The sequence below is a fragment of the Peromyscus maniculatus genome, chromosome 1 (assembly GCF_049852395.1).
Source record: "Peromyscus maniculatus bairdii isolate BWxNUB_F1_BW_parent chromosome 1, HU_Pman_BW_mat_3.1, whole genome shotgun sequence".
NCBI classification, from domain to species: domain Eukaryota; kingdom Metazoa; phylum Chordata; class Mammalia; order Rodentia; family Cricetidae; genus Peromyscus; species Peromyscus maniculatus.
The window spans coordinates 2,429,767-2,444,122 of NC_134852.1; the positions used below are offsets into that span (position 1 = coordinate 2,429,767).

Sequence of the window (14,356 nt, forward strand, 5' to 3'; positions counted from 1 at the left end):
AAAAAAAAATCTACTTTCAATTTTAAAACGTAAAAAAAGAAATAATACTCCCATTCTAATTCCAGCTAATTCTGGGAAGATACTTCAACAGGGGGTTTGGGAAACAGAAGCATTTAAACTGTAAAAGCCATTGCACTAAGCTTGCACATATGTAAAATGTTGTGTAGTATGAGTGTTCCTCCTCAATATTGTCCTGCGTTCTGTACAGCTTTAAGCTGAGGAACTACCAATGTATTTTGGCCATGATGTTTGCTACTGAGGAGATCAACAGCAATCTCAATATTTTACCTAATATATCCCTGGGATTTGATATCCACAATGTCCCACATGGTCAAAGACTCACACTGGCCAATCTTTTTGGCTCATTTTCAGGCCCTGGTTATTCCATCCCTAACTACAGATGTGCAAGAGAGAGCATGTCAGCTGCTGTACTTACAGGACCATCTTGGGCAATATCTGAATACATAGGGACACTGCTGGATCTTTACAAATTTCCACAGGTAAGAGAGGGTGATGGGATAGGACATGATGTCAGCTCTGCTTGGTGACATTCAGCTGTCTGTGAAGGAAAGAGGGCAAACTTTAGTAACTCTTCATTGATAGGGAAGTAATACAGATATAGTGTATGACATAGCTGTATTTTTTGTAGCTTAGAATAGAGAGAAGGGGAAGGGTGGAACAGACACACTACACTATTGAACCTGTAAATATTCTCTGTACTGTCAAGGGATATTCAATTACAATGTTAACCCTGAGTTTGTGTTTGTGTTAATTAAAAAAAAATTAACCTTAGTTTAGGGGAATAGAGCCTGCCACTAGGTGGCTGGAATTAGCATTAGCGAGTCCGGTTGATCCAGGAATACAGAAAGAGAGACACACAGGAAGGAGTCGGATGGGACTTGGAGTTTGGTGCTTTCTTTATGGTTAGGGTTGAATTGAGAGACATGACTATTGATGGATCTCTGGTAAAAAGGAAAGTAAGCTGGTTGCTCCTCACCCTCTCTGATGTAACAGGTTTTCACTCCCACATTTGACTTCTGAGTCTTTACTGGTAAAAAGAACAATGCAGACTTAGTTTAAACCTATATATAGTGGCCACTGCAAAACCAGGCCTTGGGACTGGAAGTTCCTCCAGGCTGTAGCCTGAAAGCCTGGGTGGCTGTTGGTGCACTGACTGCTGGGTTGTGAGGTTGCAAACAGTAATTATCATTAAATTAAATTATCAGTAAATGCATGTGAAGCTGTTATCCTGACAGAAGAACATCACTGTACTTTTCTGATAAACCCATAGAAAGACAGATTTGACCTTCAAAGCAGGATTGTCTTAAAGGCTTCAAACCATTTCTGTAGACTTGAGTTAAATTTTATGACAATGTTCTTCTTTCTTTTTGTTTTTCCCTACAGCTTTCTTTTGGGCCTTTTGATACTACCCTGAGTAAACAAAGATGGTTTTCTTCCCTGTACCAGGTGGCCCCCAAGGACACATCTCTGACACTTGGCATTGTATCTTTGATGCTTCATTTCCACTGGAACTGGGTTGGGCTGTTCATCATAGATGATCACAAGGGTGCCCAGATTCTGTCAGATTTGAGAAGTGAGCTGGAGAAAAATGGAGTCTACATAGCATTTGTGGAAATGATCCTAGCCATCAGGGGTTCATTTCTGACCACATCCTGGAAAAATCAGGTGCAGATCCTGGAATCATCAGCAAATGTGATTGTTATTTATGGGGACACTGATTCTCTATTGAGCTTAATAGTGAATATTAAGCAGAAGTTAGTCACATGGAAAGTCTGGGTCCTGAACTCACACTGGGACCATTCCAAATTTGATGCCTTTTTCCTGTTAGATGCACTGCATGGGGCCCTTATTTTTTCACACCATAATGAGGAGATAGATGATTTTACAGATTTTATCCAGACAGTCAATCCTTCCAAATACCCACAAGACATTTATCTTCATGTATTATGGCACTCATTCTTCAACTGCTCATTTTCTAGGGAAGAGTGTAAAATTGTGGATAACTGTCTGCCTAACGCCTCCTTGGGATTCTTGCCAGGGAACATGTTTGACATGGCCATGAGTGAAGAGAGTTACAATGTGTACAATGCAGTGTATGCTGTGGCCCACAGTCTACATGAGATGACTCTCAATCAAGTACAATTTCAAACTCGTGGAAAAGGAAAAGAGATGGTATTCTTCCCCTGGCAGGTAACGGCACTTCTGTAGTATTATAACATCAGCAACAAGCCACTCTAGGGTTTATAAATACACTAAAATGAGGCAGTACATAGTTTAGATTACTTTGTTAAAAAGCTGCAAGAGAGACTGTGCAAGGGGGAGACTATTTTAAGTCCATATGTAGTTGTATTGCAAAGGGTCACACAATATTTGGAGGGTAAAATTTTCAATACAAAATGTCCATTAACCCCAGAGATTTCACACAACGGAAAAGCACAGACAGAGAATTGTCACAATGGACACGGAGACTTATAAAATTCTTATGTTACATAAATGAACACTCATAAAAATGCTCTCAACCTCAGAGCCATCTCTCCAACCTCGGTACGACTATATTTTCAAAGAGAGTGAGAATTTTCTCCATGCACATTTATGATTTAGGAGAGCTTGGTTTTAAGTTTTCTAATGGAACTGATTGGAATATTTAGAACCATAGTGATGTTTCTATTATCCTTAGGTATCACTTGTTTTATATGAGTGGTACCTATATTAAAGGTGCTTTTCATATCAGGGATTAAAATCAAGAAGGGATGTTCCTGATTCTGCCTCTGTTTTATTTCTCTGAAGTTTATGTAGCATAAAGCATGCATTTCTTTTAGCTTCACCCTTTTCTGAAAAGCACACAACTCATCAATCATGCTGGAGACCAGATGATTCTGGACTGGAAAAGGAAATCACATGCAGAATATGATATTCTCAATTTTTGGAATTTCCCGCAAGGTCTTGGGATAAATGCAAAAGTAGGAACATTTTCTCCAAATGCTCCAGAGGGCCAGAAATTGTCCTTATCTTATCACATGATACAGTGGGCCACAGGATTGTCAGAGGTGAGTTGCAACTTAACTTCAGTATTTTGACCTGTATAAATTTCAAAACATATATTTCCATATGTCATGACCCTTCACTGCTCACAAATGGCCCATTTATATACAGACAGTGATCACCAATATCATACCTAATTTTGCTGAATGAACTATTTATTTTCCAGTCTGCCCATTTATTTAGTATACTATATAGAGTATCTTTTTTCAGGATTCTTTACATCATTATCACAGATCATCTGACAAAAGATTTATTTTGATCCCATCTTGAAAGGTTTCAGTCAATGGTCAGTTGGCCTTTTGCTTCTAGGCCCCTGTCAAGAGAGAAGAACATGACTGTAATATGTAGATGTGTTCGTTGTTTGTTTTGCTGTTGTAGAAAGGCTACTTAACAAACAGTATGGGAGGATTTTTCTTGGTTAACAGTTTAATGATATATTCACTCACTGCAGGAAGCCATGTCTTTAGGTGGTAGAGGTAGATGTTGACAATGCAGTAACAGTCAGGATGTAGAGACAGCTGAATGCTGCTGTCATCATCCTTTATTCCTTTACATTCATTTGTAGTCCAGGGCCAATAAATTGGGGTGACCCACTTTAGAGAGGATATTTTGCCTCAACTAACCTAATCTAGGAAAATTTTCCAATAATTCTCCTATATTGGTTTCCACAGTGGTTCTAAGATTAACCACTACCATGAATGACACGATGAACCCTTACCATGGAAGAAAAAATTTATTTGCCTTTCTAGCCAGGAGTCAAGAGACAGTAAATTTGTAGTCTCACCAAGACATGCTAACAAGGACCTAAATTCCTACTTTTATGCCTCACCTCATAATCTTTGAACAATTTCCCAACAAAGTCATGTTATTAGGGCAAAGCATTTACCACATGGGCTTGTGAATGACTCAACTTAGCAATAAAAAATTCAACTATCTGCATTTAGAAATATTAACATAAATAAATTAATAATTCTATATTCAAAAACACTCTACTGGAGATTCCATAGAGCATGACCATTTGCTGCCATTCATTTTATTATTCTCAGATTCCTCAGTCTGTATGCAGTGAGAGCTGTCATCCTGGATTCAGGAAAACCCACCGAGAGGGGGAGGCTGCCTGTTGCTATGACTGCAAGCAATGCCCAGAGAATGAGATTTCCAATGAGACAGGTACATGTCAATCATGCAGAAAACAGTCACAGATATACACAACTGCAATATCTAAGCAAATGAAAAACATCTATAGGTGAAGTGCAATCAGTTCACTTCAGTGAAGACAATCCTCTTTCTTCCAACTGTCAGAAAACTACAGGTTACAGTTCATTTCTCCCACTGAAATAACACACTCTTGACATTGAAATCCATACCTGCTTTGTGTTCTTGAACCACTGTGGACATGTCTACCTACAGAAAACCACTTTCCCACACCAGAGCAGTATGATTCATTTTGCCATGCAGTTTGTCTTGGTTTCTTTTCCTATATTATTGTCTTTTTTCTTTCCCTATATTATTAACAAATTTTCTATTTATTTTACATACTAATCACAGATCCCCCTTTCCTCTCTCCTCCTGCCCTCCAGCTTTCTCCCCCCCAAACACTGCCATTTCCACCTCCTCCAAGGCAAGGATTCCCATGGGGAGCCAGCAGAACCCAGTACATTCAGTTGAGGCAGGTTCAAGGCCCTCCTCCTGCACCAAGGCTGCCCAAGGTGTCCCACCATAGGCACTGGGGTCCAAAAATCCCACTAATGCACCAGGAATGGATCCTGATCACACTGCCAGGAGCCTCCCTAAACAGGCCAAGCTAAATGATTGCCTTGCCTATGCAGAGTGCCTAGTCGAGTCACTTGGGAGCTCCATACCTATTGGTCCACAGTTCATGAGTTCCCACTAGTTTGGCCTGGTGGTCTCTCTACGTTTCCCCATCAGGATCTCTGTGTTCCTTGCTCATAGAATCCCTCCTATCTCATCGACTGCACCCCTGGAACTTGGCCTGGCACCTGGCCATGGATGTCGCCATCTGATTCCATCAGTTAATGGATGAAGGCTCTACCTTGGTATCTTTTTTGTCCTCTTCTATTGCTGTGAAAAAGCACTATGACCAAGCAACTTATAAAAGAAGACATTTAATTGGCTTACAATTTCAGACTATTAGGGTCCATGAAGTCAGAGCAGAGGCATGTGTGATAGGTTGAATGAGAATGACCCCCATAGGTTTATATGCTCGAATACTTGCTCTACAGTTGTGGAACTATTTGGAAAGGATTAGCATATGTGGCCTTGCTGAAGGAGGTCTGTCACTGAGGAAGGGAATAGAGGTTTAAAAACCCACTTATCCCCCACTTTCTCTTCCCCCCTTCTCTCTCTCTCATCTCTGCATCATGCCTATAGATCAGATGTAAGGTCTCAGCTCTTTTTCCAGCTCCATTCCTTCCTGCCTGCAGCTTGCCATGTTCTCCATCTGGAACTGTGAGCCTACAAGTTAAATTCTTTCTTCTATTAGTTGCCTTGGTTATGATGCCTCTTCATAGCAATAGAAATTTGACTAAAACAGCGTGACAACAGGAACAGTTGAGACTTTACATACTGATCCACAAGTAGGAGACAGAGAAGACACACTCTATGTGACAAGATGCTTAAAAATTTCCACAGCATTGGGCCTCTCTCAAAAGTTCCACATCTCCTAATCCTTTCCAAATAGCTCCACCAACTGTGGGCAAGCCATACAAATATATGGTGTAAGGGGGAACATATGCATTCAAACCACTGCATTATGTTCACTGACACCATTAGTCTTGTGAGCCTATCATAGTTTTGTTTTTTACTTTAAATCAATTTTATGATAATTCTATATATTATACAATACATCCCAACCACAGCCTCCCCTCCCTTCCTTCCACCCAGCCACACCCTCTACCTCCCCTTCTTCCCAAGATCCACTGTTTTTTCAGTTCCCTTCAGAAAATGAGAGCCTCCAAGTAATATTAACTGAACATGACATAACAAGATGCAATAAGACTGAGCATAAACCCTCATATCAAGGCTGGACCAGGCAACACATAGGAAGAAATCCATCCCACGATCAGGCAGATGAATCAGGCACACCCCCACTTCTACTGTTAGGAATCCCACAAAAATCTCAAGCTAAAAAAAATCACAGCATGTATTCAGAAGGCCTAGCACAGACCCATGAAGCCTCCCTGACTCCTGCTCCAGTCTCTGTGAGCCCCTATGAGCCCTGCTTAGGTGATTATTTGGGCCATGTTCTCCTGTTGACCTCAACCCCTCTGGCTCCTACAATCCTTCCTCCTCCTCTTCTGTGTGGCTCACTAAGCTCCCTATAATGTTTGGCTGTGGGTCTTTGCATCTGCTCTCATCAGCTGTTAGAGTAAGTCTTCTTGATGAAGATTGGGCTAGGCACCAGTCAATGAGTATATCAGAATATGATTAGAAAGCATTTCATTGACTTTTTTCGTTTTCTTTCTTTTATTTTCTTTTCAGTAGTGTTTGGTCCTCTAGGTCTCTGAGCATTCAGCTTCACATTCCTGGCCATCCAGGCATTGTCTATCATGGGCTCTTTCTCATGACTTGGGCCTCAAGACAAATAAGTCACTGGTTGTCCACCCCCAAGAGCTCTGAGCCACCATTGCCCCAGCACAGTTTGCTGGCAGATAGGATATGAGTGGAAAGTTTTGTGGCTGGATTGGTTTCCCAGTCCCACCACTGATAGCCTAGCCAGGTGAAAGAAGATGGCTGGTTTAGGCTCCATATCGTCAATAACTAGGAGTCCTCTCAAAGGTCACCCTCATAGCTTCCAGGAAGTATCCACTGCACTAGGTTTACACATAACTCCCCATAATCCATGTGTTCCAGTCGTCTCTCCCCATACTGCCTCCCTGAGTCCTATTTCCCTGCCTGATACCTCCTGCTATCCCCTCTGCACTCAGTACACTAACAAAAATCTATTACGTTTCCCTTTCCCAAGGAGATCCATTTGTCGCCTCTAGAACCCTTCCGGTTACTTAGCTCTCTGTATATGTGGATTATAGTGTGATTATCCTTAACAGCTAATATTAACTTATAAGTGAGGACATATCTTGTTTGTCTTTCTGGCTCTGGGTTTCCTCACAAAGGATATTTTTTTCTGGTTCCATCCATTTACCAGCAAATTTCATGGTGTCATTTTTTTTTTGTAACAGATGAATAATAAGACATTGTGTAAATGTAGCACATTTCTTTATCTATTCTTTGGTTGTGGGATATCAAGACTGTTTCCAGTTTCTAGTTATTATGAATAATGCTGCTGTGAACAGAGTTGTAGAAGTGTCTTTATGGTAGGATGGAGCATCCTTTGGGTATATGTATGATGGTATTTTATTTATACTGAAATGTGATTTTATTTGTATGTTAATAAATAAAGTTGCTTGGGGGTCAGAGCTAATAGTAAGCCATAGCAGAGCAGGGTGTTCATGGTGCACGCCTTTAATCCCAGCACTTGGTAGAAGAGCTAGTTAGATCTCTGTGTGGTCAAGGATACAGCCAGCATTGGAGACACATGCCTTTAATCTCAATACCATAGAAGACCTGGAGGGCTGTACATACAGGCAGTGATGAGGCAGTCATGTGTTTGGGTTTACAACCAATGAGAAGGCAGAACAAAAAGACTATATAAAGATAAACACACAGGAATTAGGTCCCTTTTTCAGAGAGGTCTCTTGGCTAGCTGCAGCAGGCGGGTAAGGCTCTTAGCTCTGATCTCTTGGTTTTCTTCTTTGCATTGGTTCTGTGTTTCTTACTTAATAAGACGGTTGGTTACATCTACATATATGCCCAAGAGTGGTATAGCTGGGTCATGAGGTAGGTCAGTTCTCAATTTTCTGAATAATCACCATATTGATTTCCAAGTGCTATACAAGTTTGCACTCCCACCATCAACAGAGGAGTGTTCCCCTTGCTCTGCATCTTCACCAGCATAAATAGTCACTTGTGTTATTGATCATAGCCATTCTTACTGGTGTAAGATGGAATCTCAAAATCTTTTTCATTTGAACTTCCCTGATGTATAAGGATGTTAAACATTTCTTTAAGTGTTTCACAGCCATTTTAGTTTCTTCTATTGAGAATTCTCTGTTTGGATTTGTACCTCATCTTTTAATTTGATTATTTGATTTGTTGATGTCTAGTTTCTTCAGTTCTTTATATATTTTGGATATTTCCCTGTATCTGATGTGGAGTTGGTGAAAACTTTTTCCCATTTATAGGCTGCCATTTTGTCCTATTGACAGTGTCCTTTGCCTTACAGAAGCTTTTCAGTTTCATGAGGTCTCATATATTAGTTGTTGATCTTAATGATTATGCTATAGGTGATCTGTTCAGGAATTCATCTCCTGTGCCAATGGGTTCATGGCTACTCCCCACTTTTTCTTCTGTTAAGTTCAGTGAGTCCAGTTTTCTTTTTTTTTTTCAGTGAGTCTGCTTTCCTGTTGAGATCTTTGATTCACTTGGACTTGAGTTCTATGCAGGATGATGATATAGATATATTTGCATTCTTCTGCATGTAGACATCCAGTAAAACCAGCACCATTTGTGGAAGATGTTTTCTTTTTTCCATTGTGTCTCGTTGGCTTCTTTATCAAAATTCAAGTGTACCTAAGTGTGTGGATTTATGTCTGTGTCTTAAATTAGATTTCACTGATCAACCTATCTGTTTTTATGCCAATACCTTATGGGTTTTGCTACATAGTTCTGTAGTGCAACTTTAAATCAGGGATGGTGATACCTCCAGCAGTTCTTTTATTATACAAGATTATTTTAGCCATCCTGAGTTTTTTGCTTTATCATATGAAATTGAGTCTTGTCCTTTCAACTCTGTAAAGAATGGAATTGTGTTGCAATTTTGATGTGGGTTGAATTGAATCTGTAGATTGCTTTTGGTAGGTTGGCCATGTTTTATTATGTTGAATCTACTGATCCGTGAGCATGGGAGATCTTTCCATCTTCTTATATAGTCTTCATTTCTTTCCTCAAATATTTGAAGTTTTTGTTATGCAAGTCTTGCTTAGTTAGGGTTACCCCAACAGATTATATATTGTTTGTGGCTATTGTGAAGGGTGTTGCTTCCCTGATTTCTTTCTCCAACACTTTGAAATATGTAAAGAGGAGGGCTATTGGATTTTTAAATTAATCTTGTATTCAGCCATATTGCTGAAGGGGTTTTTCAGCTATAGGAGTTCCCTAATTGAATTTTGGGGTCAATTATGTATATCACCCTATTATCTGCAAATAATGATATTTTGAATTCTTCCTTTACAGTTTTTATGTCCTTTATCTCCTTCAGTTGTCTTATTGCTCTAGCTAGAACTTCGAGTACTATATTGAGTAGTTATGGAGGAAGTGTACAACTTTGTCTTGTTCCTAAATTTAGTGGAATTTCTTTGAGTTTCTGTCCACTTGCTTTAATGTTGACTACAGACTTGATGTAAATTGCCTTTGTGATGAGTAAGTATGTTCCTTGTATTCCTAATCTCTCCAAGCCTTTTATCATGAACGGATATTAGATTTTGTCAAAGGATTTTTCAACATCCAATGAGATAATCATATGCTATTTTCTTTCATTCAGTTTGTTTATATGGTGAATATGTTTACTGATTTTTATATGTTGATACATCCCTAAATCTCTGGGATGAAGCCTACTTGATCATGGTAGATGATCTTTAGATATGTTCTTGGATTCTGTTTGCAAGTATTTCATTATTTTTGCATCTATGTTCATAACAGAAATTGGTCTGTAATTCTCTTTCTTTGTTGACTCTTTTTGTGGTTTGAGTATCAGGGTGACTATGGCTACATAAAATGAGTTTGCCAATGTTCCTTCTGCTTCTATCTTGTGGAATAATTTGAGGAGTATTCATATGAGCTCTTCTTCAAAGGTCTGGGAGAATCTGTTATAAAACCCTCTGGCCCTGTGCTCCTTTTGGTTGGAAGACTTTTCATGACTGCTTCTTTTTCCTTAGTGGTTATAGGTCTATTTGAGTTGTTTATCTGATCTTTATTTAAATTTGGTAAGTTGTATCTATCAAGAAAAATATTCATTCTTTTAGATTTTCCAAATTTGTGGAGTACAGGTTTTTATAGTATGGCCTAATGATTCTTTGGATTTCCTTGCTGACTGTTGTTATGCCTCTATTGTCATTTCTGATTTTGTTAATTTGGGTATTCTCTCTCGGCCTTTAAATAAGTTTGGATAGTAGTTTGTCTATCTTACTGATTTTTCTCAAAAACCAACTTTTTGTTTCATTGATTCTTTGTATTTTTCTCTTTGTCTCTATTTTATTGAATTCAACCCTTGATTATTTTTTGCCATCTACTCCTCTTGCATGTTCTTGCTTCTTTTCCTTCTAAAGCTTTCAGATATACTGTTAAGTTGCTGGTATGAGGTCTCTCCACTTTTTATGTAGGCACTTAGTGCTATAAACTTTCCTCTTTATACCACTTTCACTGTGTCACATAAGCTTAGGTATGTTGTGCATTCATTTTCATTGAATTCTAGGAAGTCTTTAATTTTTTGTTTCTTCTTTGAATCAAGGGTAATTGTTCATTTTTCATGAGTTTGTAAGCTTTCTGCTTTTTCTGTTGTTGTTGTTGAAATCCAGCTTTAATCTACTGTGGTCTGATAAGGTATAAGTTGGTTATTTCAATTTTCCTATATCTATTGAGACTTGTTTTGTTGGTGAGCATATGGTAAACATTGGATAATGTTCTGTAGGGTACTGAAAACAAAGTATAATCTTTTGTGTTTGGGTGATATGTTCTATAAATGTTTGTTACATCTTTTTGAGTCATAACTTCTGTTAGCTCCATTATTTCTCTGTTTAACTTTTGTCTGGATGACCGGTCTTTTGGTGTGAGTGGAGTATTGAAGTCTCTCACAATTAACATGTGAGGATTATGTGTGATTTAAACTTTAGTAATATTTCTTTTATAAATCCTGGTGCTTTTGCTTTCGAGTCACAGATGTTAAGAACTGCAATGTTCTCTTCATGGATTTTTTTCCTTTGATTTGTATAAAATGTTCTCCATCTCTTTTGATTAACTTTGGTTAGAAGTTAATTTTGTTAGGTATTATAATAGCTACACTAGTTTGTTTCTTAGATCTATTTGTTTGGAAAGCCTTTTTCCAACCCTTTACTTAGAGGTAATTTCTATATTTGGTGTTGAGGTGTGTTTCATGTATGCAGCAAAAGGATGGATTCTGTTTTCATACTCATTCTGTTACCTATGTCTTTTTATTGGGGAATTGATTCCATTAATATTAAGAGATATTAATTACCAATGATTGTTAATTATTATTTTCTTGGTGGTGGTAGTGTTGGTGGTGGTGGTTAGTGGTGATGGTGTGTGTGTGTTTCCATTCATTTTGTGGGGGTGAGAGTATCTATTGCCTTATTTTAATGGGTGTAGTTAAACTCCTTGTTTTGGACTTTTCCTTCTTATATCTCTATAGACCTGAGTTTGTGGGTAGATATTGTTTAACTTTGACTTTGTCATGAAATATCTTGTTTTCTTCATCTATGGTGATTGAAAATTTTGCTGGGTATAGTAGTCTGATAGTAGTCTGCACTGGCCCCCATGGTCTCTTAGAGTCTACATAACATCTGCCCTGATTCTTCTGGCTTCTGAGTTTGCATTAAGAAGCAGGATGTAATTCGACTAGGTCTGTCTGCCTTTATATGTTATTTTTCCCTCTTTTCAGCTTCTAATGGTCTTTCTTTGTTCTCTGTGCTTAGTGTTTTTGTTATTAAGTGGCTTGGGGACTTTTTTTTCAGGTCAGGTTCAATTGCTTTGGAATTCTGTAGGCTTCTTGTACATTTATAGGAATGTCCTTCTTTAGGTTAGGAAAATTTTCTTCTATGATTTTATTGAATATATTTTATGGGCCCTTAAGCTGGCATTCTTCTACTCATATTATTCTTAGTTTGGTCTTTTAATAGTTTCCAAAATTTCCTGAATGTTTTTTTGTTAGGAATTTTTAGATTTAACATTTTCTAGATTTAGATTTAACAATTCTTTGACCAATGAATTTATTTCTTCTACTGTATCTCCAACACTTTAGATTCTATCTTCCATCTTTGGAATATTGTTGGTGATGTTCACTTACCCAGAATTTCCATTTCCAGTATTCCCTCCATCTGTATTTTCTTTATTGCTTCCATTTCCACTGTCAGGTCTTGAACAGTTTCCTTCACCTGTTTGTTTGTATTTTCCTGGCTTCCTTGGCATTCTTTAAGGAATTTATCAATTTCCTCCAATTTTTTTGTTTGACTTCTCCCCAGTTTCCTCAAGAGATTTTTTCATTCCCTCTTTCCTCTATCATCTTCATAAAGTTGTTTTAAAGGTTGCTTTCTTTCTTTTTTTTTTGACTTACTCTGGTGATGGGATGGCCAAACACCCTAATAGTTGTGCAAGGTTGATTTCTTGTGCTTCAGCCATGTTGGAATGTTCAGGTCTTTCTGTTATAGGATAGCTGGGTTCTGGTGGTATAATTTTGCTCTTTCTGTTGTTGACTATGTTCTTACACTGGCATTTAGGCATCTAGGTTTGCATTGATTATACATTTTGATGTTTATTCCTGACTTTGTTTGTGTTGAATGTGGGTTTTGTTCCTTGGTTTCTGTTTCCTCTCTGTTCTTCTGGCCTATGTGGCTCTGGATTCTGGTGACTAGGCAGTCTAATTCCAGTAAGGTCTCTCCAGTGGGGGTTTTGTGGCCCTCATGACCTCTGGGATTTGGATAACAAACTTGCCTCTGTGGTTCCAAGAACCTGTGTGGCCTCTGGTGTTCTGGGTACCTGCTTCTTATCTGGGATTCATAGCATCACATATCCTCCAGTAAAAACATAGGTTATCTGCTGAAGTTGTGGGCTGGGAGAGGGAGTACAGAAGAGGGACAATTAGTGGCTATTAGGCCAGCTCTAGGGAGTGTTGGCTAGCAGTGTACAGTGTCTTATCTTGGGTCCCTAGAACCACCCTGGACTGGGATAAAGCAGACATCTTCTGCCTAAGGTGTGGGTTGAAATATGGAGCCCAGGGGAGGGAGTATAATTGGGGCTGTTGGGAAGACTTTAAGGAGTATTAGAAGGTGGTATGGTATCTTACTTGGGGTCACTAGGTTGACCCTGACCTCCAGTAAAGGTGCCAGAGTTGTGGGCTGGAATATGGAGCAAAAGAGAGGGGGTGTTATTGGGAGATGTTGTTCAGGCTTTAAGGAGTGTTAGCCACCAGTGTGGAGAGTTTTACCTAGGGTCCCTAGGACCAGCCTGTCGTCCAGTAAAGCTGCCAGAGCAGTTAGATGAAATATAGATGCCAGGGAAGGGGGGTTCTTCCATCCCTAAAACCAACCTGGCCTTAGGTAAAGCATAAATCTTCTGCAGAAGTTGTGGGCAGAAATATGGAGCCCAGGGGAGAGAGTACAACCTCAAGATGTTGAGCAGGCTGGAGTCTCTAGGACCAGTGAGGCTCCAGTAAAGCTACCAGAATTGTGGGCCAGAATATGGAGCCCAGTAGAGGTGGTGATGTTCTGGGATGTTATTTTTATTTATTTATTTTCTTCTGGTTTTATTCGACTTTTCCTTTATAGTTTGGTTTACAACTTTGTGTTTTTTTATTTTTATTGTTTGTGTGTACCTGTGTGAGAGAGTGAGGTTTTTTTAAATTGTTTGTTTTGTTGGGATTTTTTTTTCTTTTTTAATGACAGAGGGGAAAGAATGTGTAGAATCGGTTGGGCATAGAGGTGGGGAGAATCTTGAAGGAGTTGAAGGATAGCAGAATCACTATCAGAATATAGGGATTAAGAATGTTAATATGGTGATATAAAGAGAAATAAATATATCAAAAATAAAAAAAACTGTATAGAAATATGGGCATTATTAATACATTGAAAATATAACAGAAAAATCCATAAGTATACATCATAATCCAAGAATAAATTGATAAGATACCAGGAACAGAGCATTCAAACTCTGTTCCATAAAGACATAAGAATACATGAGCAGTGCTGTATCTATGCATTACATAGGTAATATTGTACAGAATAATGAGAGCAGTGTCACTGATGAAATTATTCAAGGCCACAAGAATTTAAGAATACTAATTCACTCAGGCTCCTTCAGAGAATGACAAAACTTAGAGAACACCATAGACTTTATGAAAGTAGATACATTTGGGATATGTAGAAGAGAACATCATTGTAGAATAAGCATTTCAAAGGACATTCTATTACACTGAAGTTTCATGCCC

General features: G+C 38.6%; 1 protein-coding gene across 2 annotated transcripts in view; it reads left to right on the forward strand.

The window, feature by feature from the left end:
* Nucleotides 1–14,356, forward strand: part of LOC102928556 (vomeronasal type-2 receptor 116-like) — a 22,464-nt gene continuing 8,108 nt past the window's right edge. The window contains exons 1-4 of one of the 2 annotated variants that reach the window (XM_076568097.1): nucleotides 1–500; nucleotides 1,405–2,211; nucleotides 2,841–3,068; nucleotides 4,110–4,233. In XM_076568097.1, coding sequence (XP_076424212.1) covers nucleotides 243–500; nucleotides 1,405–2,211; nucleotides 2,841–3,068; nucleotides 4,110–4,233 — 1,417 coding nt within the window. In that variant the 5' untranslated portion in view covers nucleotides 1–242. The remainder of the gene's footprint in view (nucleotides 501–1,404; nucleotides 2,212–2,840; nucleotides 3,069–4,109; nucleotides 4,234–14,356) is intronic. The other variant, XM_076568100.1, reaches the window with a different exon arrangement.